Genomic DNA, 21,390 nt, shown 5'->3' with positions numbered 1-21,390 from the left:
AATCCTGGAGAAAGGCAACGCTGCTCATGTTTAATTTTGCTGCAACATTTCACACCAGGAAGTTCTGCATTTGAAACCAATCTGTTACCGAGATGTAAAAGGCATCGTGACACATTGTTTTTCGACTTAGCCGCGTGTTTTCTGCCAACAGGGACGCAAACCAGTCTGAGATATTGCACACCCACCATGGGCAAACATGCAAACACTGCGAGCCACTGCTCCGTGTGGTACAGTACACACCGTTAGAGAGGGCACAAAGGAAGGCGCATGATTGGTGTGTTTGACAGCGATCTGATAAAGCCATAATTGGAGCATGTAGAATGCATATGTTTCTCAGTCAAACAAAAGCCCTGGTCACGCCATAGAAACTACCTCTCAATGTTTTCATTGTCTGGCAACTGACTAAAGTGAAGGAGAGGGCGACAGAAACCTCCGAGTCAGTCTGAGAGTGTGTTTAATGTGTGCGGAAGGGGAGCTGCGTGAGTGCGTGCTCGTCTGGATGTGTGTGAAGTGTGAGAGGCCGAGACGAGGCGAGGCCGCACGGTCATGGAAGGACAAGTGGCGAGCAGAGTAGGCCACGTCTGGTGGAGCTCCAGACCTCTTTGAGCGAAGCTGGAATCTTATCAGATCTCCGAGGGCTTGTTTGTTCTCTGGACTGAAAAGCTACCGACACATTTGAACACATTTTCCCCTGCAAAGAAAGTTTAACTGTATTTGCAGAAGTTCAAGGCCAAACTTTGGCACTTCCCGCATGGAGAGACAGTTTCTTTGAAACATTGTTTGGCATCTTGCTGCTGTTTCTGTGTGCAGTTAGAAGGTCCTTTCACCCAGGTTTTCTCATTTACCTCTAATGGCATCTAGCTGTAGACAGATACACAGACGGGTTTGCTTTTGTATTATTATAGATATTCCTCCCAGAGATTTCTACCTCCAACTAGAAACTACTCTCTAATGAAATGACAACTGTTGACAGTGGCAAACGAACCACATCGAAGCTAGATTTATCACCTTGCCAGTTGATCACGAGATCACGCAACGTGAGAGTCAATCTTGCCAGGCTTCAAGCGCAGTCATTTGAACCAATCAGCATCCTATGAGGAACTACTGGCAGCCGTTTCAGGTGCGACAAGAGCGTGACCGTTCGTTCAAAGAAAACAATGGCAGCTCCTGCAGAGGTTAGTGTAGATGCTGTTATAGCATCAGTTCTGTCAAAGCTGGAGGGTATTTCTTCATTGAAAGAAGATATTGCTGGATATTTCTGTGTTGGAAGCCATCTGGCACATTAGGTTTCTGAATTTATGCTTGATGCAAGTTACAGATACAAACTGGAACTGATTACAGCACTAATGCAGCAGTAGACAGATGTACTATCATGATGCATGATCAGGCTGTACCATGCTTTAATCATAAATGCCACAGTGATTCTTTTATTCACTCGGTGATACGATGGGATGGTTTGCCTCATCTCAATTCTAAACAAAAGTTTTCGTGCAGACATTAACATTCTTTCATGCGCTGTGATGGAGAGCAGAAGGTTTACAATGGCTTTGCTAGGCGGTGATGAAAAGCAGAAGACTACTGAGCTTCTTCTGTCAACTTCTTTGATGTCGTGTCCTGACGATGGCATCAGAAACTTGTAGGAGAAAACACAGGCAGCCCAAGATAGCCAATCAAAGTTCTTCCTGGGTCCACGAGGTATCTGTGTGGCCGTGACGTGAGCTACAGTGGCTATATGCATGCTGTAGGCTCCACACCCATGTGTGATTACACTTTCTTTATTAGTTATTTTGGGGTATTTTGTTCAGTTATTTGAGAGTGGACAGTTTGAGAGATGACACGTTATGAAAGGAAGCAAAAAATCAAGGAGAAGCCGTAAATAATAGGTGCCACAAGGTTGGAGGTCCATGACGAAGTCCATAGCAAATCACATTTTTCTCTTGCATCAGTCCACCAAGCTCTATCACTCTACTATAATGGTAGGCATTAGCAAGTGCCCAACCCTACGTAGCCACCACCACCCACTCACCTCCATGTTGTCTTGGTTTGGCTATCAGTGACGTCACCTCTAGCCCAAGGCTGTTTTCTCTCAGGCCGGGGCTCCAAACAGCTGATTCAGGGAAAGTCACAAAGTGTACTGGAGACCTGACCTTCTCTCCTGAGACAAAACACATAGAGGGGCTGGCTCCACAGGATGGAGACGCTAGCGTGGAAACAATAACATGAGATGAGGCTCGCTTTTCCAGAGACAGAAAGACGGGCGTTCAGGCGTCTTTGAGAAGATGGAAGACAGCGTCCACACTCGATCTCAAACCGTTTATTGTGTGGAGCATCTATGAGTTGCCAAGAGTCCAATCAATTAGTTGGATTTAAATAATCATTTAGAAAAATATTAGAGTGAGAAAAACATGAACAGAATTCTGTGTAGATTCAATGTTTTGTTTTTCTTTTGAAAGAATCGCTAATCATTTTGGGAAATATGCTTATGTGCTTTCTTACCAAGAGTTGGATGCTAAAGATGAAGCTAGCAACCAGATAGCTTAGCTTTACACAAACAAGGGGAAACAGCTTGCCTCGCTCTCAAAAGACTGGCCTACCACCACCTCTAAAGCTCACTAATTAGCATGTTAAATCTCGTTTGTTTAATTCATTCAGAGCCAGGCTGAGCTAAGCTAATCGGCTGCTAGCTGCAGCTTCAAATTTAGCATACAGACAGTCATCTCACTCTCAGTAAGAGTGAAAGAAGCGAAAAGCACATTCGCAAAAATCTCAAACTTTAAATCATCTTACGACCCCTCAGATTTACCTTGTGGCCCGTTGGAAGGGTCCCGACCCCCAGTTTTGGAGCCACTGGTGGAATTTTTCTGTAATCTCAAACCACTGAGAATGTTAATTAATTAGAAAAGCATTTTGGGGCTAAGAGACATAAATGAAATGTTGGCATTATACTTTTTAAATTTTGGAAAGAAACAGATCAACATCCTAAAATAACCCTAAAAAAATAAACTCTGATCTCTGTTTGCTTTGGCAGTGTGGATCACTTTTTGGCTCTTCTGGTATTTTTTTTTCTTTAAGACATAAAACAGTCCCACTGTAGTGATCACATTGTAAATGCAATTAGCTAAGTGCGTTGAATTGTACACCTCTGCCTTATCTTGTTTTAACGGCTTTTTAAACACTTAACTTTTATAGGTGATGGATGGGGGGCTTATCTGACTACTGGCTCTTTCCTTTGACATGGGACCAAAAGTAAAAGCAGAAAACGATCACGGCTCTCTGAAGTCCCCAAGACTCCCGCTATGAGTCTACAGCTCGCTAAATAAAAATATTGTTAGTCAGCTTTCTTGGAAATGGAAATGAGATTAAAAGAGATTACGCTTAGAATACAGTGCCTTTGACCCTCCGGGTCTCTTCTTTCATTCAGAAATACAGCAAACTCTGTTTCCTGTGTGTCAATATAAGCCCTCAAAAATAAAAGCATCCCGGAGCTCTATGTCATCCATCCACATCATAGATCATCTAAAAATAACAAATGAACTTTGGCCTTTCTGCTGACAACTTGCTGCAGATCGAAGAGTCCACGTCAAAAATGAAGCACCAGCTTAAAAAGTGTACAAACTAATTTCATAATTCAACACGGCAGCAGCTCATTCCCCTTATCCGCTTAATCCCACATCCAATATGACTAAGCGCAACCTGATAAATGTGCAAATTAATATTATAATTACATGCAGCAAGACTTTGCTTGACTAATCCACTTAATCCCTCACATTACAGAGCATATGTGCTTAGCCTCAGCTAGTCCTACCAAGGCTTTGTTTGAATTTCAGCTCCACAGAATAGCAGAATAAGCCTCTGTGTGAAATCGTAAAGAGAAATATTGACGCTGACAATGTGTTATTTTTATCTTCATTCAGCTGGAGTATCCTCACTGATATCAAGGCTCTTTTTCAAGGGAAGAAGACAAGAGCAGCACAGATGATAGAAGCCGTTGATTATAGTGGTGGAATAGCTGGAGCCAGAGTTAAGAGAACAGGTCAAGTGAACCCTGTAGCTTGTGTCAGGCTGATGTGACATTGTGATGCGACGTTGATAAACTGGAGCTGCTGGAGATGCAAATAATGACCCATAACAACAGATAAATGCACCTCCGTCTTTCACAAGTCAGCTGCATCTGCTCCTCAGGGGTGTGTAGCGTCATTTTTTAGCAAGAGCATGAATACACAGACAACACGCTTCCACCTCTAAAACAAGCAAGTGTTTGTCGTTCATCACATGACACTGACAGGAAATGTGATGGTGCGGCCTTTCATTAATCAGAGGCTGAAAATACACTGACTCAAACGCACACTCATGCACACACACACACACACACACACACACACACACACACACACACACACACACACACACTCAGCATAAGCAGGCAGGTGAGCGGGGCGTTCCGTTGTGGGCGAGCCAGGGAAGCAAGGACGGTACATATCCAAAATGACAAAGGTTGCTTTTACACCTGTCATGGCCCGTTTAATCATCTACCACTTCAAACAGGAGAGTCTGACGCTCACCGCCTCCCAGCAGCCTTTGCTCCTGCAGCTCTGGACAAGCTGCCATTCAGTGGAAGACAGCGAGAAAACAGACCTGTGCAGGTATAAAACTGAACTGTGTCTTCCATAAAATAAAAGCAAATAGGTCAATGTTTTAAAGGCTCCAGCAGAGCAGCAAGCTAGAGGTAATAAACACATGAAATGGCTTTCACAGGTGCTGTGGCTGATTTAACTTTATGAGAAATTCAGAGAGTTCCCTCATAAATTGATCTACATTGATTTAAACTGATGCATCCTGTATGGATTTACACATTTCCAAGAAAAGGGAGAGATAGATGTGAGCCTGTTGCTTTATTCATGTTTTTCTTGTCTTTTTTCAGTTTCAGTTTAGGGGCTAGACTTATAAATAAATACATTTATCCTGCTGGAAGGGGATAAATGTATTTTTTTTATAGCTATTAAATATTTTATTTTGAAATTGAGTGTTTCAGTGTAATGATCGCCTTAAAACTCTCCATTAAATATGAATATAATGAATCACCAGTGTAATATGTTTCTATTGTTATAATGAATATGTTGTCAATTACATATGTTTTAAATATTTGATATTGTATTTTAGAATCACACAACTTTTTAAAAAGATGATACAAAAATTTTATTGGCTTAAAACACTCCATCAGGCTCCTCTATTTGTCCATAATAGCACATGCACGTCATCTGAAAATGTGAATGTATTTTCAAAATAAAATCCAAAGTGCTGCCTGAAGCAGGCTTAGAGAAATTAATTAAATTATTCTTTTTTTTACAGTACAGGTGCAGTATTGTCAGCAATATAAAACTCATGTAAATTTCAGAAAATTACTTTTGACTGCAGCTTTAACAGCAAAAATGAATTTTATTGTGATGGTTAGCAAAACAAAAATATTTCCCCAAATCAAAAAATTTGTCTCTCATTACCATGAAGTGCCTGTTACAACATGTAAGCCTCTACATGCAAAACAAAGATAAAAGAAATCATGTGAGTGGTGATTAAAATGATGAACTAAGTCTCTTTCCTGCATGTTTTACATGCAGCTCCAGCCGTTTCTCATTAATCATAATGGAGACACCAGAGACATTGTTGTGTGCAGGGCGTGTTAAATGTCCACAGTGCCTTTCATGACCGTGTGACAGAGGAGAAATCAAATGTGCATTCAGTGGCTTTTTGGATGAGTAACACTGACCAGCGTTTTTCAGCAAAGAGGCCACACAGCAATGGTCCTGTCACACACACACACACACACACACACACACACACACACACACACACACACACACACACACACACACACACACACACACCACCATGCAGAATAACTCACACTCGGTAATAATGAGGCTTTAACCCTTGATTTAGTGAAGACTCCCTGTTCCTGCTCCTTGTTATCTCCATAACATCATGCATATTGCAGCAGTATTGGCTCATCAGCAGCAGGCTATAACAAGTGCTGGAGTGTTGGAGATAATCATTATCAAGTCGGTACATAAGGCACTGACACCTGAAGAGGGTCGGCCATTACCCTGCACACCTCCTGAAAGAAACAAACATTATTCAGATAAAACCGAGGCCATGGACTTCTGGGTAAAAAAAAAAAAAAATCTATACAAAATAGAAAAAAAGTTTTAACATGTAACTTATTATGAGGATTTAATTAGAATTAGTCTTTGCGTTTTTATTATTATTATTATTGTTAGGTTGTTTTGTTTTGTTTTTTTTTTTTTGCTTTTATTCTGTTATAACGGAAATAATATTGCTAATATTCTTATAATATTTTAAGATATTCAGAATGTGACCTAATATTCAATTTAGAGCTAAAATTGCTTTTATCATGCTTAAATGCAATTAAATCGAATGCCTATTATTATTATTATTATTATTATTATTATTATTATTATTATTATTATTATTATTATTATTATTATTATTATTATTATTATAGCAGCAGTGATAATGGGTCGATTAATCCTCAAGTACAAGATGTACAGCCGTGAAAAGGCGTCTTCCAGTGAAGTGTATGATAGAGATAATTAGATTACAGGCCGCTGTCTCTGACGCTCACGCGGGCCCGCGGTGTTTGGCCGTCTGTGGATAAATGTGGAGACAGGGCGGCGTCCTGCCACTTCTCCTCACAGGCTCCGTGTGTCCGAGCAGCACACTCTGACATCGCTGCGAAAACACCTCATTCATCAAACTCGAGGCTCCGCAGCCAGTGAGTAAGATGGGAGAGAGGGGGGAGGAAAGAGGGGAGAAAAAACAACAGGATTTTGTATTCTCGCGCAAGGAGGCACCTCCCTGACAACTGCTCACTGACACCATGGGATGGGAGACAGTAGCGCATAGTTTGGTTACTCCCTCCGAGAAAATCACATCTCCAAAACCTCTCCGGTCACCGTGGCTGCTGCGTCCAGTTTGGTCCTGCATGACACCTATAAGACAGCGTGCGTAAAAATACCATGTCCCCAAAGAGGACCTCATGTGAGCAGAATTATTGCAGTTCTGTGGGAACTTGGACCAACGCAGGGACATCTAACACAGAGAGACACAGAGCAGCAGACAGAGCACAGCTTTGATACTGTAAAGTTTCAGCAGCAGTGACAATAAAAGCAGTGCCGGACTTTTATTAGTCAAAGAAATAATGTTGTGTTTCTCACACAGACTTCCTCTTATGACCCCTCCATATATGGACGCAGTTAAACTGTATTTCAAAAAGAGAAATAAACTAAATGTTAATATTGACATTGTAGCGGAAGCGTCACAGTAGCCTCAAGTTATAATATCAGTGCAATTAAAAGTAATAATAGTAGTTAGTAGTAGTTTAATAATCGCAGTATCATTAACAATAGAAGAATAATCATAAGAGTACAAAAAAAACGGTATTAGGAGTATAATAATGGTATTTGTAACAGTAGTAGCTGTACAACTAGAGGGCTATAGTAGTAGAAACTGGAGCCATGGGAACAGTAGTGGTAGTAGTTGTAATAGTAATAGTAATAGTGGTAGCAGAAATATACCTCACAAGTAACTTACTACTTAGAGAAACATATTAGTATGAAACTTTGTAGCTTTCAGTACTGTATTGAAGTAACAGTAGAGGTAAAAGTAGTGGTGTTGTTTGGCTGGAATCCACAGGCCTCCTCTGCAGTCTGGTAGTAGTAATATTAATATTATTAGTAATTTATTAGTAATATTAGTCATAAGTGAGAAGTTGCTCTGAGTACTGTCTCTCCAGCTTTCAGTGCAGACTGTAGCAGCGGTAGTGGTATTAGGCCTGTAGTATGTAGTGATAATATTAGTAGTAGGGACATTAACTAAATAGTCCTCAGGTCTCCCCTGCAGCTCTGCATTGCAGTGACTTGTCAGTAGTAGTATTATAAAACTAGAGGTAAATGTAGGAGTACTGGTATCTCCCTGCAGTCCGGCCTGCTGTGTAGCAGCAGCAGCAGCAGCAGTAGTAGTAGTAGTAGTAGTATTAGTAGTATTAGTAGCAGTAATGGTGGAGTCCTCGGCTCTGTGTGCAGCTCGGTTATCTCGCATCCAGACAAAACGCAAACAGACACAAATACCTGCTGAATGGCTGTGAGCGTGATGAACCGGCACGACTATTTGTTAACATGTGTGAGCGCGCACGAGGACACCAGGTGAGCGCGTGATTCGATTGACACCTGGTCACTTTTGATCACTTCACCCGCACAGTCACAATGTATATTGTGACTGAACGAATCATCGCCGTCGGAGGTGAGGCTCCTCACCGCGGAGACGTGCCGAGAGTTTGTGCTCCGACGCAGCTGAAGCCATTTAATCCTGAATGGAAGCGTCTGACTTAAATAAACTAATTAGGGAGGGGATTTATTGATCACCGCGGTGAATATAGTGAATAAACAAAGAGGAGGTCATTAAATCAAGAGCCTGAATAGAGATCAGATTTGGAGCGGAAATTAAAAATACGCATAAACAACAGTAAATGTAATCTGTCATATTACCCCTTTAGAAAATATACTTTATAAATATTATTAGACATCTCTACACAATGGTCCATATCCATGTAACACCATACAGTTAGCATTAATGGTGAGTTTTAGTCAGCAGTTATCAATCAAAGTCATCTTATAATAACCAGCCAGAGTTTTAGGGAGTATTCAGATGTTTTACCTGAGGAAAAAAAGGGTGAAAAAATGTGTATAAATACTCCATAATAAGTAAAAATCTTGCTGTAACGTACAAAAGTATCAAACGTATTTCTTAGGCACACAAACAGGCCCTGTGAATGTTGTTTTCTTATTTTCTCTGATTATATTATCGACCTATGTCAATGGTGCGTTCGCGCGGAAACAGGGTTTTCCGGTTTAGTTGGTGGATCTAATTTAAACTACATTTTATAGTGTTGATTAGTTTACTTGTGTAATAATTAGCTATTTTTTATTAGCCGACCATGTGATTTGTTATGTAAAATCACAATCGATGAAGTAAACAGATCAATTTAGCGCTATAAAGACGTATTAATTAGATTCATTCTTTGTGTAAATCTAATTAGCCACATTCCAAAACTGTGATTAAGTTTTGAAGAAATGTCAGTAATTTAAACGAATGTTGTAGAGCAAAATAACAGCATTTACAATCATGGTGAATAAATATGGCTTTATTCTTTGACGTGTCAAAAACATATTGAGGTTAGACTTTGGACAGATATTAGTTATTGATTAGGAATGACGCGGCGGAGCTGCATGTCGACCGTCACAACAACTCTCAGAAACATGATTGCATTTGCGAGTCCTCCTGATGAAGTTCCAGACGTGATCAAGTCGCTCCTCTTCCTCTCTCTCCCTCTCTCTCAGCTTCTCCGTGTGATTGATTGGAGGAGTTCACAGGCTGGCACCCCCATCGCGTCTCCAGCCGCTCACGCTCCACATGATTGGTCCGCCTCCTGCAGCCGCAGCCACCAGAGGCGCCTCCTCTCATAAACCTCGTCAGAGCGCACTAACGTTTCCCATTACTTCCAGGAGAAGCAGCGGCTCACTATTAGGAACTTTGCGTGCGACCTATGGCACACAACTAGCAGGTATGTTGGTGGAGAGTTTCTAATGTCTCTACTTTTCCTTCTCTCTTTGCTCTTGACATCTGGATTCAACATCTGGCGGCGTGTTGGTTGTGGAGCGCAGCAGGAGCGAAATCATCATTTCGGGGGTATTTTTTTTTTATCGCTCCAGCCTGCCTCTCGGCCCTTATCTGTTTTGGGTCTTATCAAACGGTTATCTCTTTTGCTGTGACATATTGCGTTTTGTTTCCTATCTGTTATGTGTGTGAGTGTGTACTTGTGTGTGTGTTTTGAAGGGGGGAGGACAGAGATTTGACATGGACGGATCCAGTGTCTCTTTAAGAGCGCCTGATGGGAGTATGGCAGTCACTGCGGACTGGATGTGTTTTATTGGAGTTGTAGATGATACAGAGACAGCGGACATGACGTGAAATTAGCAGTCAGGTTCACTGTTTGGTCGTTTTTATTGTGGAAATGTGGGCTGCTCTTTTAAAGATGAAAACGAGCTGTACATTAGAGGCGGACCGGCGTTTGTTCCAGAAACTTTGGAGAGTTTCTGTCCAGATGTTTGTGCGTCAGATTCACTCGTCCATAAATTGGCACCGCATGCGTAAAGCTTATTTTCTCCCAACTCTCTTTTTTGCTACAGGGTAGACAACTCCCTGACGACTTTTATTAACCACAACAGTGTATGGAAAGTGCTCCTGGATGGACCTGGGCGAAAACAGCTGGTCCATGGTCAAGCGAGAAGTATCCAGCAGCCCAGGGTCACCGGCTGAGCAGACCTACCTGCCCGGTGACAGCAGGAGGGACGGTCCCACCTCGGATGAGCTGAGGACTCCTCCGAACGACCTTGACGCACTGGGGCACCGCCGCTCGGACGGCAGATCACTACACTCCTACGTCCACTTCGGACACCATAACAACACCCTGACCACAGCCGAGGACATCCCGCTGTTTACGGACTTAGACCAGGGCAGCAAACTCGTCCTCTCCAGCGGAGCGCACAAGGCGAGCTTGCTGGTAGACCCGGCCGACATGTACCAAACACTGGCCATCGCCGCCGCCCAGAGCCAGACTGGATATGATTCCTCCTCTGGTGGTTATATGCACTCCAACCCCAACTCCCCCGTGTATGTCCCCAGCTCCCGGGTTGGCCCCATGATACCCAGCCTCTCGTATCTGCAGGCCAGCGGCTCTGCGCAGCCCAGCCACGCCGTCTCCAGCCACTCTGTCTGGTCGCAGTCCACGCCGGAGAGCCCGTCATACAGCACCGGGAGCCCGCACACCTCCAGTCGGTTCCACTACCCACCAAGCCCGCCCATGAATAACGGGACGCCCAGGGACGCCGGCTACAGTAACACGCTGAATGTGAGCAGCAGAGACCAGTACGGCCTCTCTCGGCCCCTCAGTGGGACCTATGCGAGTCCATACTCTCCATATGTTGCACCGCAGCTGTCCCAGCTGCCCTCGCCTTGGACCGGGGGACCTTTTGATAACACGATGCTGCACACCTTGCAGAGCAGAGGCGCGCCCTTGATTCGAGGACCAAATGGAGGTAAGAAATTGAAGAGGACATGATGGAATAACTCTCATTCTCAATGTCTGACGGTGAAGTTAAAGTTAAATTGAAGTGCTGAAGTGTCTTTAGGCAAGGCACTGAGTGCGCTCTAGTGCGCTTTTGTAGCGTAACCTGAGCCACAACTCAAAAGCGCAGAAAGAATAAGCCAGGACAAACAATGCTTCATAAATAACCACAAAAATGTTCTTTTGTTTTCATTAAATTTGGCTGAATTCGGTGTGAAATGCTTTGTGCGTGTGAGGGCTGCAAGAAAAATTAGGCCTGTTTTGCGCGCAGGCTTTTAACTGACCCAAATACGTAGACTATATGCATAAAATACAAAAAAACTTGAAGTATATTGAAAGTCTGTCAGTGTTCTAACTGATTTTAATAAAAGCATCCTTTAGATATTCTAATTATTTTACTACATGAAATCTGTGGATCTGATTCAATTTGCTTTACCTGATGTGCTAATGCCTGAGACGCCCGGTCTCTTATGGAAATTACAACCTGTGGGCAGATGCTCGTGTTCAACAGCTGCACGTTCAGGTTCAGATGTTGATTTATGTCTTTCTTTCAAGTTTCAGACATTCTGGACGACATGGGGGAGAGCAGAGAGTGCGTCAACTGCGGCTCCATCTCCACGCCGCTCTGGAGGCGCGACGGCACGGGCCACTTTCTCTGCAACGCCTGCGGCCTTTACAGCAAAATGAATGGGCTCAGCCGGCCATTAATTAAACCACAGAAACGGACGGTAAGCAGGCGGCCACTTCACTGCTCGATTTCCTGCCTAATTGTCTCAAACAATGGCTGGAGGTTATCGCCGATGGGATTCATAGTGTCTGATGCAAAAAGAAATCTAACGTTAGTTCAGATTAGATTAAAAACAAAAACAAACTTCTGTTATATCTTCAAATTAGTGTGTGGCCCTTCCTGTAAAATAGACAGAAGTCCGCCTGTAAAATACATCACAGCACATTTGGCATTTTACTTGAGGATTGGTGCTTTTGCCTAAATTGTTGACATCGTTTAACACAACATGCAATAATATTAATTTATCAGTGAACAATCATATAAATCAAACTGATGCAGGACTAGAATATTTAGACGCGAAGACGTCTGTTGGTAAATTTCCCACAGTTCGGCTTTAACGGAATTGAATGCGCTGATTTGATTGGATTAAAAACCACCCATACATGAGCATATCTGTTCACGTAATTAATCGGGCACTTAATCTGTCACCCCAGCCATTGTCTCTGCTGGGTAATTTAATCGTAACAATAAGGGCAAATCTTTTTCTGGTGCCATTACGCGCATTACGCACAGTTTTTACAAGGAAATCAGATGTCAAGTATGGACTCCCTGAAAATGAACATCCTGTACAAAGTTTTGCGTAAATGGCATTTAACTGGAGATCATAATAGATCATAATATTATTGTTAGGAAATTGGGTGTGAATGGTCCAATTCTAATTGAATTAGTGGAGTGTGGCTTTCACTTTAAAACATTTTCTTTAACTTTAGCTGACAGACAAAGACTCCAAGTCTAAATGTTCCAGTTACGCATTGATCATTATCATTAATTCAATGTTAACGTTTTCCTCTCCAGTCAACGTCCAGAAGAATCGGCCTGTCCTGCGCGAATTGTCAAACCAGCACGACCACTTTGTGGCGCAGAAACGCGGAGGGAGAGCCGGTGTGTAACGCGTGTGGGCTCTACACAAAATTACACGGGGTGAGTTAACGAAGTTTATTTCACAATTCTCTCAGATTTAATACGCGGGTACTAAATTTGTTGGGTTAATTGGCGCGTCACGATGCAAAATAACAACCGCTCTCCAAAAAAATGGTGTGAAATCTGCAGGTACCTCGGCCACTCGCCATGAAGAAAGAGGGAATCCAGACAAGGAAAAGAAAACCGAAAACCTTGAACAAAACAAAGGGATCGTCTGGTGAGTCACTGAGAATTATTGATCATATGCCTGTGGATTGCTTTCATCTAAAAGCTTCTCTTTATAACACCATCTCAGCAATAAATTTGATGTGTTTTTATTTTATTTTTATTTCTTTTAGGAAATAACAACTCTGTCTCTATGACTCCCACATCCACATCTTCTTCTAACTCTGAAGACTGCTCGAAAACCAGCTCTCCCTCCGGACAGGTGTCAGGGGTAAGACTTAAATAAATGAAAATGTCTTCTTCTAAATTATAAGTGAACACACTGGTGATGTGGCACAGGAGATTGTTCTTAATAAAACCTGAAGTAACATTTATGGGCATTTAGAATTTGAAAGTAGCATCTTTACAGTGATTTTAAAAGTCAAACTTTGCCCTCGATGCCTCCAGAGGGTTGAATATTTGAGCAAATCGAAAGCAGTGCAAAGCTGTTGTGCTTAAAAAGGATCACATGCACACTGACTGATGCTCTGTAGTGATGACTGCTGCTAATAAATGTGTCACCATTAGATTACAGTAAAATGAGCATTACATTGCTTTTTGTTTCCAGTGGTGTCATGCAAGTGACTTCTTAGTCCAATGTCCATGAATCACACTCCAAAATGAGACAGATGCTTATTTTACATAAGAAATGTCTTCTTTGAAAATGCAGTTTGGTTAACAATGCATTGTTTTTTTGTTGTTTTTTTGTTGCAGGTCAGCTCGTCCGTGCTGCCCAGTTCTGGGGAGGGAACAGGCTCCGGCTCAACAGTGAAGTACCAGGGACAGGACGGCCTGTACACCAGCGTGGGTCTGTCCCAGCCGGCAGATGTGTCTTCAGTGAGGGGTGAACCCTGGTGCCCCATGGCCTTAGCTTGAACATCTAAGTCTTCGGGAGGACAGCAATCCCTGGCCCCTCTGTCTGGATGCTATGGAGTGTGGAAGTATTCAGGGGGCAATGTTTTCTTCCTTCCTCGCAGCTGATGCAAGAAGAGTCGGACAGACTGGAAAGAAGGGTGAGGCGACCTTCAGTCACAATGCAAGCTTGAACCGAGTGTGGAATAGCCGGGATTGGTTTCCAGATTGGTGTGGGGATCTTGTTGCCTTAAGAAAACAAAGGGAATCTCCAGGCCAGATGATCAGTCAGGTGGCCTACTCTGGATGGTTTCTGGACCTGCCATGCACTCGATGTCTCTCCCATCCCGTGGCCCAGAACCACATCGTGTTGCTTAAAGTAAAGCCATCGTGTACATAACGGATTTCCTCTCTGAAGAAAAAAGCTGTTGATTGGATACCACTGCTTCGTAAAGCGCTGTATTCTTTAAGGACATTTAGATTTTTTTTTTTCTTTCCACAACTGGAATCACGCCACAAGTGCCGAGACAACTTTTATCAATCAAAAAGAAAAAAAAATATTTATAAATCTTCCATTGTTGAAAACATGGCTATGATTGTTAATAAAGATATCAATATAGAGTAGAAGTTAAACCATTCTGATGTCTTCTTTTCTAATTTTTTTTTTTCCTCTGGTTGTTTTTGTAGTACAGTAGTGTTGAATCTGCACATGTTTTCCACTGAAAGCTCTTACTGTATTTGACTGAAACTAGTTTGGTTTAAACAGGGTATATGTCATCGAGTGGTTTTGTTTAATTATTTACTGAAAGATAATCAACTCCGTCAGACTAATTTTTGACAGTGATTTATGAATGTTGTCAGCTGTTGGTTAGCATTAAGGTACTATTCTCAAAACAGAGCTACAAAAACGCTTCTGCATGTAAAGCAGTTGGATGGCTTGTTTGAACAAAGCGCACCCAGAATAGCTGTGGACCCCCTGACCTTTATGTTACAAGACATAAACTGCAGAAGAAGACTGTCGGCTGCACCACCTGACTCACTATAAACTGTGTATCATTCACAAGGCGAGCATGTACAGTTGCATCGTTTCATACCAAAATTAGACCAAAGTGGAGAGTGAGGACACCTCTGAACAAATTCTTGTTACTTTGATGACTTTGGCTGGTCCCTGTGAGGAGCGTAATGGCTCAGGTGTTAAAGGGGACAGCTGAAAAAAGGGAATAAAACAAAGAGTTTATATCACAATGCAATATTTTCCTAAAAATTCACACCCTTTGTGGTAGAAACAGCTGCGCAGGTGGCATGCAGAATCAATTTCTCACACTGTTCGTCTCCATGTCCTCCAGCAGTGGCTTGGATGGAGTCTTAAAAAAAAACAACATTTCAGACCATCAAACAATCGAGGGGTGATTTAAACCCTAATGACATCTGATGAGTTACATGTGAAACTTGGTGTAAAGATGGTTGTTTCATATTTTTATTTTCATTTTTTCATTCACATCTTGCTCCATCCGAAAAGGAAAAAAAAGTTTCATGTCATTCATTCTTCTGGATTTATTTATTTTTCAAATATCATGTTTATTTTAGCATCATTTTTTTTGTTGTTGTTTTATTTTCTAAGAAATTATTTTTATTTAAATTCAGTCCAATAAATTGTTCTGGTGATGCAAATGAATTTACAGCTACCCTGTGTTTTAAAGGAAAGGAATTTTCAAGTGCTGGAAAGGACCACGTTCTTGCAAAATATTAATATTGCATACTTTTGTATGAGGCAATCGCGGCCTTGCTTTAACTCCCCATTTCTCCCTCGATGAACTAAAACTGAATCTTTTCTCAGATGCGTTCACGATTGGGAGGGAGGAACGTGAAGAGGGGAAAAAAAAAAATCATCTAGGAGAACTTTCTCCTTACTTTCAGAAATCCAACATAAATGCTTCAAAATGTGAATCTCGAACCAAAAAACATGCACGCAGACTTCAGTTTCCAGGTTTGTTTCCACACTCTGCTTATGTTTCATTAAAGCCAGCCTTTATTCTTCCTGACAGCTTTTTTACTTCAGAATTTCCCTTTTCTTCTGGCCCCTGAAGGCTCAAAGCACAATCCACTTTCCTGTGTCCTCTTGAACCAGCAGCTCAAAGTACCTGTCACAATGTTTACTGTACTTAAGCGAATATGGCCTGTGAGTAATACCACATGAAAAGATTTTAGAGATGGTTAAGATTTATGTCTGAGCTTAGCGTTATCTGTCTGCTCTCTGACATATTGATTTAGCTGAGTTTATTGAGTGTGGAAGAATGTGCTGCACTGCACAACGGCCACATCCACAGCCCTCATTTTTCTTTCTTTTGCAAAAGATCAAACTTTTCGATGTTTTATTAGAGCCGCTGCCATTTGTTTTACCCAAGAATTGTCCGTCATAACGTTTCTTTTTTTCAGTGTTAGTGTTACTTATGTCGAGTGGGGCTGAAATTGGCAAATGGAAACGTTTGGCATGTGTTCATTTGCTGCTGGGTGTTATATACAACCCGCTTTGCACACCGAGACCACCGGGCATTAAGTCCTTGAGCTTCCACACAGATAAATTACAAAAACACCTTTAGATATGTAAATGCAAACTGGTTTTGAACTCAAAGCACGAGCAAATATTTATAGCTTTGTGAATTTATGAGGTGGCCCTACCTTGGCACTGTATCCATGGTGCTGCGAGGGAGGAAATATAAACACAACAGTGCAGAAAGCCTCCCTGCGCTCTCATCTGGATAGATGTTCGCAGAGCTGAGGGTCACATCAACGGCCACGTTCACACAAAGCGATGCTCACGGCGAGCTTACAGTTATTATCTGTAAAGTGACGGAAAGTAATTGTGAATGATGTTTGTCACTGAGTTGCGGATTTGGTAGGAATGCTGTCCAAGACAGTGATCAAAAGCTGGAAAGAGGCGAAAAGAGGGAGCATGTTTGAGATAGATGCAGACAGACAAAGAGGCAGAACAGAGATCTTGATGGCTGCGCAGGGTTGAAAGTCCTCCCAAAGTAAACAGAGCGGGCTAACCCAGCAGCAGCAGCAGCAGCAGCAGCAGCAGCAGCAGCAGCAGCAGCAGCAGCAGCAGCAGCAGCAGCAGCAGACTATGGGCCCCAGGGCTGTTTGACCATGGGGAAGCAGCACAGTGTGGCCCAGTGGCTCCCTCAGGAGATGCCCGTTGATCTTTCCATGTTGCCTTTCAAAGGAGAGCACTGCTGGCCCTGCCTCCGGAAGAGATGGGATCTCTGACTCAGCCCTTTTGGGTTTCCTCGACAGACACGCCGGCACATTCTGGGGGAAAAAACACTTAAAAACATGGTGGCTGTCTTGTTTGTGGAGTCTTTTTAGATTTGGACTACCATTAAAAAATCTCTAGTGGAAAGAGAATTTGTGTATATAAACCATTTATTATTCTGGATTATTATTCTGTGATTTATTCACCTTGTCAGATTCATAGAAAGCCAAACTGTGCTTTCAAAGCTATGTCCACAGAGCATTTTGTCCTCTCGGTCAGTAAACATATCCACGACTGCTTAGGAGAGAATAAAGGTGCCTCCTCCACCCCTGTCATAAACTCTCACAGTCTTACTCACAGGAAGCTTGTCACACTAAGGGGGAAGGGTCACAAGGAAATAAGTAATGAGGAGAAAGTCCTCGATCGCTCATTATAAAACAGCAGCTAGGACACTGTTGTTAAAAACTAAACAACAGTGAAATGTTCAGCTCCATAAAGGGATTACATCACATCACTATGTATAGACAGTGTTACTTATTACAGAAACAGTGGGAGTGTGATGGAGGAGGGCTGGGCGTTGGAACGAATGACACTTCTGAGTGAAAATCAGAGGGTGGGACACGCTGAGTGTGTGTTGTAAGGGACGGCATTAAGTCATCAGGAATCGGACCTAACGGGAGGACATGTAACTAAAAGCTGAATGTGGAGGAAAAGACAAAGGGAAAGAGCTTTGTTATGATGAAAGAGGAAAAGCTCCTTGACAACTGACAACCCTTTAACCTGAAAGTGAATCACAAGTTAACACCTAAAAAGCTGCCGTGTATCATGTGACTGCCAGGACATTATAAGTCTTATCTGTCAAAATGAGAGAAGCGCTATGAGATGACAGTTCTTGTAAAATGGGCAAATAATAGCTAAGTTCTGGTTTCTCTCCTTTTAATGAGTCCAACATTGTGAGCTCACCGACTGCCAATCTGATCCCAGCGCCCTGTGAACTCATCATTGGATTCATGGAAGCAGGGGCTGTTGTTGACGATGAGTTTTATAATGACATTGAGGGAGCTGAATCTAATGTGGATCTGTCATGTAATGCTCTATACATGATACTTAATAAGGTCAGTACTGCTGCAAATAGTAATCTGGTGTACCAGATTGCACATGTTTATAGTTTTGCCTTGAATATCTCTGGATGTATGAGGCTATCTGAACAGTTTTAGGGCAATATTGGATTTTTATATGATCTCTGCATCAATTGATTCGATTTCCCAGGTATGTCATTTGCTGAGTTAGCTGTACACAGACATTCCTGTTTATTTTCATAACCAGAATATGCATGAAACCATCTCATCTTATGGCTTATTGGCACACAAAATTATATACAACTATACTGTGATAGCAGATTTTTATCCATATTTTCCACTCCTACAGCTTCTCTAACGTGTAATTAAGCAACAATGCCACCTTAAATATAACATGGAGCGGTGGTTGGCATCTTGTAAGACAGACCAGTGTTTTGAATGCGTTTCCAATGTGACACAAAGCTTTCCTCACCATTTTCTTCACCTAATATAGACTGTATGTGAGTCCAGAGCTGAGCTGTCGCAGTAATGTAGGCTGCATCCAGGCTGATTGGAAACTCATGTTTTTTTAAACATCTCTCCTTTGGTTGATAGAAGTTCTATGGCGCATATGTCCTCCATCCCTAATTAAACATTCAGAACTAGATGCTGCAGAGGATTAATACATACATGCGTATTGGGGAAAAAAAACGTTCTTCTGTGTGAATGTTTTAGCGTCTGGTACTGCAGGAACGGTAAATAAAGCTCTACTCCGATATGCAAACATTCAAGACAAATGAAAATGTTGGGAATAAATGTCTGGCCTACCACTGGTCACATTTCATGTTTGTTCAATCTGTTGTTCCTCCTAAAGGTGCAGGCTGCTGGGAACTCTGCTATGGATCGTGTGCCAAACTTGCACACTTGGCACACACAAAGACAAGGTTAATGGAAAGTGTTGTAGACTTGTTTTTTTTGAAAGAGGTCAGAGAGTAGAAAACAGAGCTCACTAATACATTTGTGTTGCTTTATGGATCTATCCCCAAAAACATGCACGTTGGTGTCAGTACGCGATGGAAACTAGGATAGAACTATACATCACACGAAACAAGCTTAAAGGTACCATGTGTACCATGCACCAGCTAGCTGGTTAGCATGTATAGTCCACTGCAGTTTCAGTGGGGAGATATATGTGAGTTTGCTACGTTTCACAAGAGCTTTACACATGCTAACCTACAGATGTTTAGCAGGCAACCTTTATCATGTTCTCTTTCTTAGTTAGCATTGTAGCATGCTAACATTTTGCAAATTCGCACTAAGCACAGAGTGCAGCTGAGGCCATTGGAAAAATTAAAAGACTGACATGATTATTGAGCTTGAAGGGTCAGAGGATCACCAAAGTTATTACAGTTCATCTGGAGGAGGTTATGAATACATGGACCAAATAGCTGCTCAGATATTTCACTATATCACAAATGACTCAGTCTCATTTTGGCGCCAGAGGAAAAGTGTGAACAAAGCTACGTGGCAACCCATCCACAAGTTACTGATTCATGTGAGAATTTCATGAGAAAACTATTATTATTATTATTATTATTATATCATCACAAAAATGAACCAAGTTACTGTAGTTGGCAGAAACATGTGGGTTGATACATGAAGTTTAAAATGGAAAATGATGCCTAAAAATAATAATACATGGACATCCAACATCACACCAAAAAAGGGGCTGATATTGTGGCCATGATGCTGCTCTGATTGACTTACTGGCCAACTGTTCAGTAAACTCCCTCTCAACGGGAGAAACATTTTTTTTCATGCTGTAACTATGTAAAGCATGGAACAAGCCTGGCACCATTTGACTATCAAATCTGTTCTCTTTTCTGTGCAATGCAATGCCAGTTTTATCAGGCAACCGTTACTCTCTAATGGAAAGGTTAATTCATTACCAAGACGTCTGCCGAAAGGGGTCTGGGCTTTGAAACTCATCCACTAAATCATGTAACTCGTGTAAGTATTTTCTGCTGCCACGATCCAGGGAGTACACAGAGATTCTTGGGAGTTCAATGCAAGGTTATGGCTATCTCTCCTCTCCTACTAGCCCAACAGTCAGCCTTGTGTCCAAGGCGTTTTGAATTAAGTTCAGCGCTCTCGTGTATGGGAACCCAAGCTCGCCGCCAAATGCAATACTTCCCGGAGTATTTCTGTCAGAACCCTGGCCTTTAAAAACAAAACACAGTGAAATCACAGCAGGCCTGTTTTAATCAATTAAACATATGTCAACAAGCAATATGCTAATCACTGTCTCGAAGGGGAGAGCAAATTCTCTCCTGGTGATGTATGATCAGAAGTCAATCACGACTGTGAAAGGACGAGCAGAAAAGAAAATGGATTCAGTTTCACTTTTTAGACAGATGAGAAATATACAGGGTTGATGAAGTTTTGTGAAAACAGGTGGAGTGGAATCCATTTTTCCTTATTGCCGCCATGATCGTTATTATTCTGGTGTGAAAGAGACAAAACAATGAAGTGAGTCAGGGATGGGTGATTTCCACACTCCGTGGCGTACTGTATGTTGTATGTTTGTGTTTGTATGTCTGTGTTTGACTTGGATGAAGAAGCAACGGGGAAACAATGCCTTCCTGACTCGTATCGCTTCTTCAGCTCAGAAATCTCCCGGCTTCTACAGAATCTGCTTGGATAGCTTTAGTCATTTGGGTCAGCTGAGGGCTATAAAGTTTGGTGGGATTTTACCAACTCCTCCTACCCAGAATGCAATGCAGTGTCTCAGACTTCAGGACTTCAGAACGAGGTATGCTTGTGTAAACACCATTTGGCTCACTGAAGTCATGAAATGTAATAAATTTACATCTAGAGCTCAAGATAGCAGCACAGCCACACAGTGAAGACGGGGGATAAATTGCAGGATGCAGCAGCCTGACAGAAGAGACCAGCGAGGCTCCTCTCCTGCCTGCTGATAGGGCGTCTCTCTACTGAGACCTCTTATGAAAACTCCTGATAACCAAATGAGCATCTAAAATAAATAACAGGCTGACGCATGGCAGGCCCCCAAACAGACGACAGTCCCTCATTAAAATCTCAGAAGCCACTG

General features: G+C 42.2%; 1 protein-coding gene across 1 annotated transcript; it reads left to right on the top strand.

Annotated features, from left to right (window-relative positions):
• Nucleotides 1-10,291: 10,291 nt before the first annotated feature.
• Nucleotides 10,292-14,313, top strand: gata6 (GATA binding protein 6). The gene is made up of 6 exons (XM_070974602.1): nt 10,292-11,171; nt 11,756-11,928; nt 12,783-12,908; nt 13,038-13,125; nt 13,247-13,344; nt 13,827-14,313. Exons 1-6 carry the CDS (start codon nt 10,322-10,324, stop codon nt 13,986-13,988), a joined length of 1,497 nt encoding a protein of 498 aa, XP_070830703.1. The 5' UTR covers nt 10,292-10,321; the 3' UTR covers nt 13,989-14,313.
• The last annotated feature ends 7,077 nt before the right edge of the window (nt 14,314-21,390 follow it).

Source organism: Chaetodon trifascialis, chromosome 11, assembly GCF_039877785.1.
Source record: "Chaetodon trifascialis isolate fChaTrf1 chromosome 11, fChaTrf1.hap1, whole genome shotgun sequence".
In the NCBI taxonomy this organism is placed as follows: domain Eukaryota; kingdom Metazoa; phylum Chordata; class Actinopteri; order Chaetodontiformes; family Chaetodontidae; genus Chaetodon; species Chaetodon trifascialis.
This window is presented reverse-complemented; position numbering and strand designations above follow the sequence as displayed.

Excerpts from the sequence above, each read along its gene's own strand:
- gata6 (XM_070974602.1), top strand. The coding sequence starts at position 10,322 with ATGGACCTGGGCGAAAACAGCTGGTCCATGGTCAAGCGAGAAGTATCC. Across the intron at positions 11,929-12,782 it reads TTAAACCACAGAAACGGACG|TCAACGTCCAGAAGAATCGG; the intron begins GTAAGCAGGCGG and ends TTTCCTCTCCAG. Across the intron at positions 13,126-13,246 it reads CAAAACAAAGGGATCGTCTG|GAAATAACAACTCTGTCTCT; the intron begins GTGAGTCACTGA and ends TATTTCTTTTAG.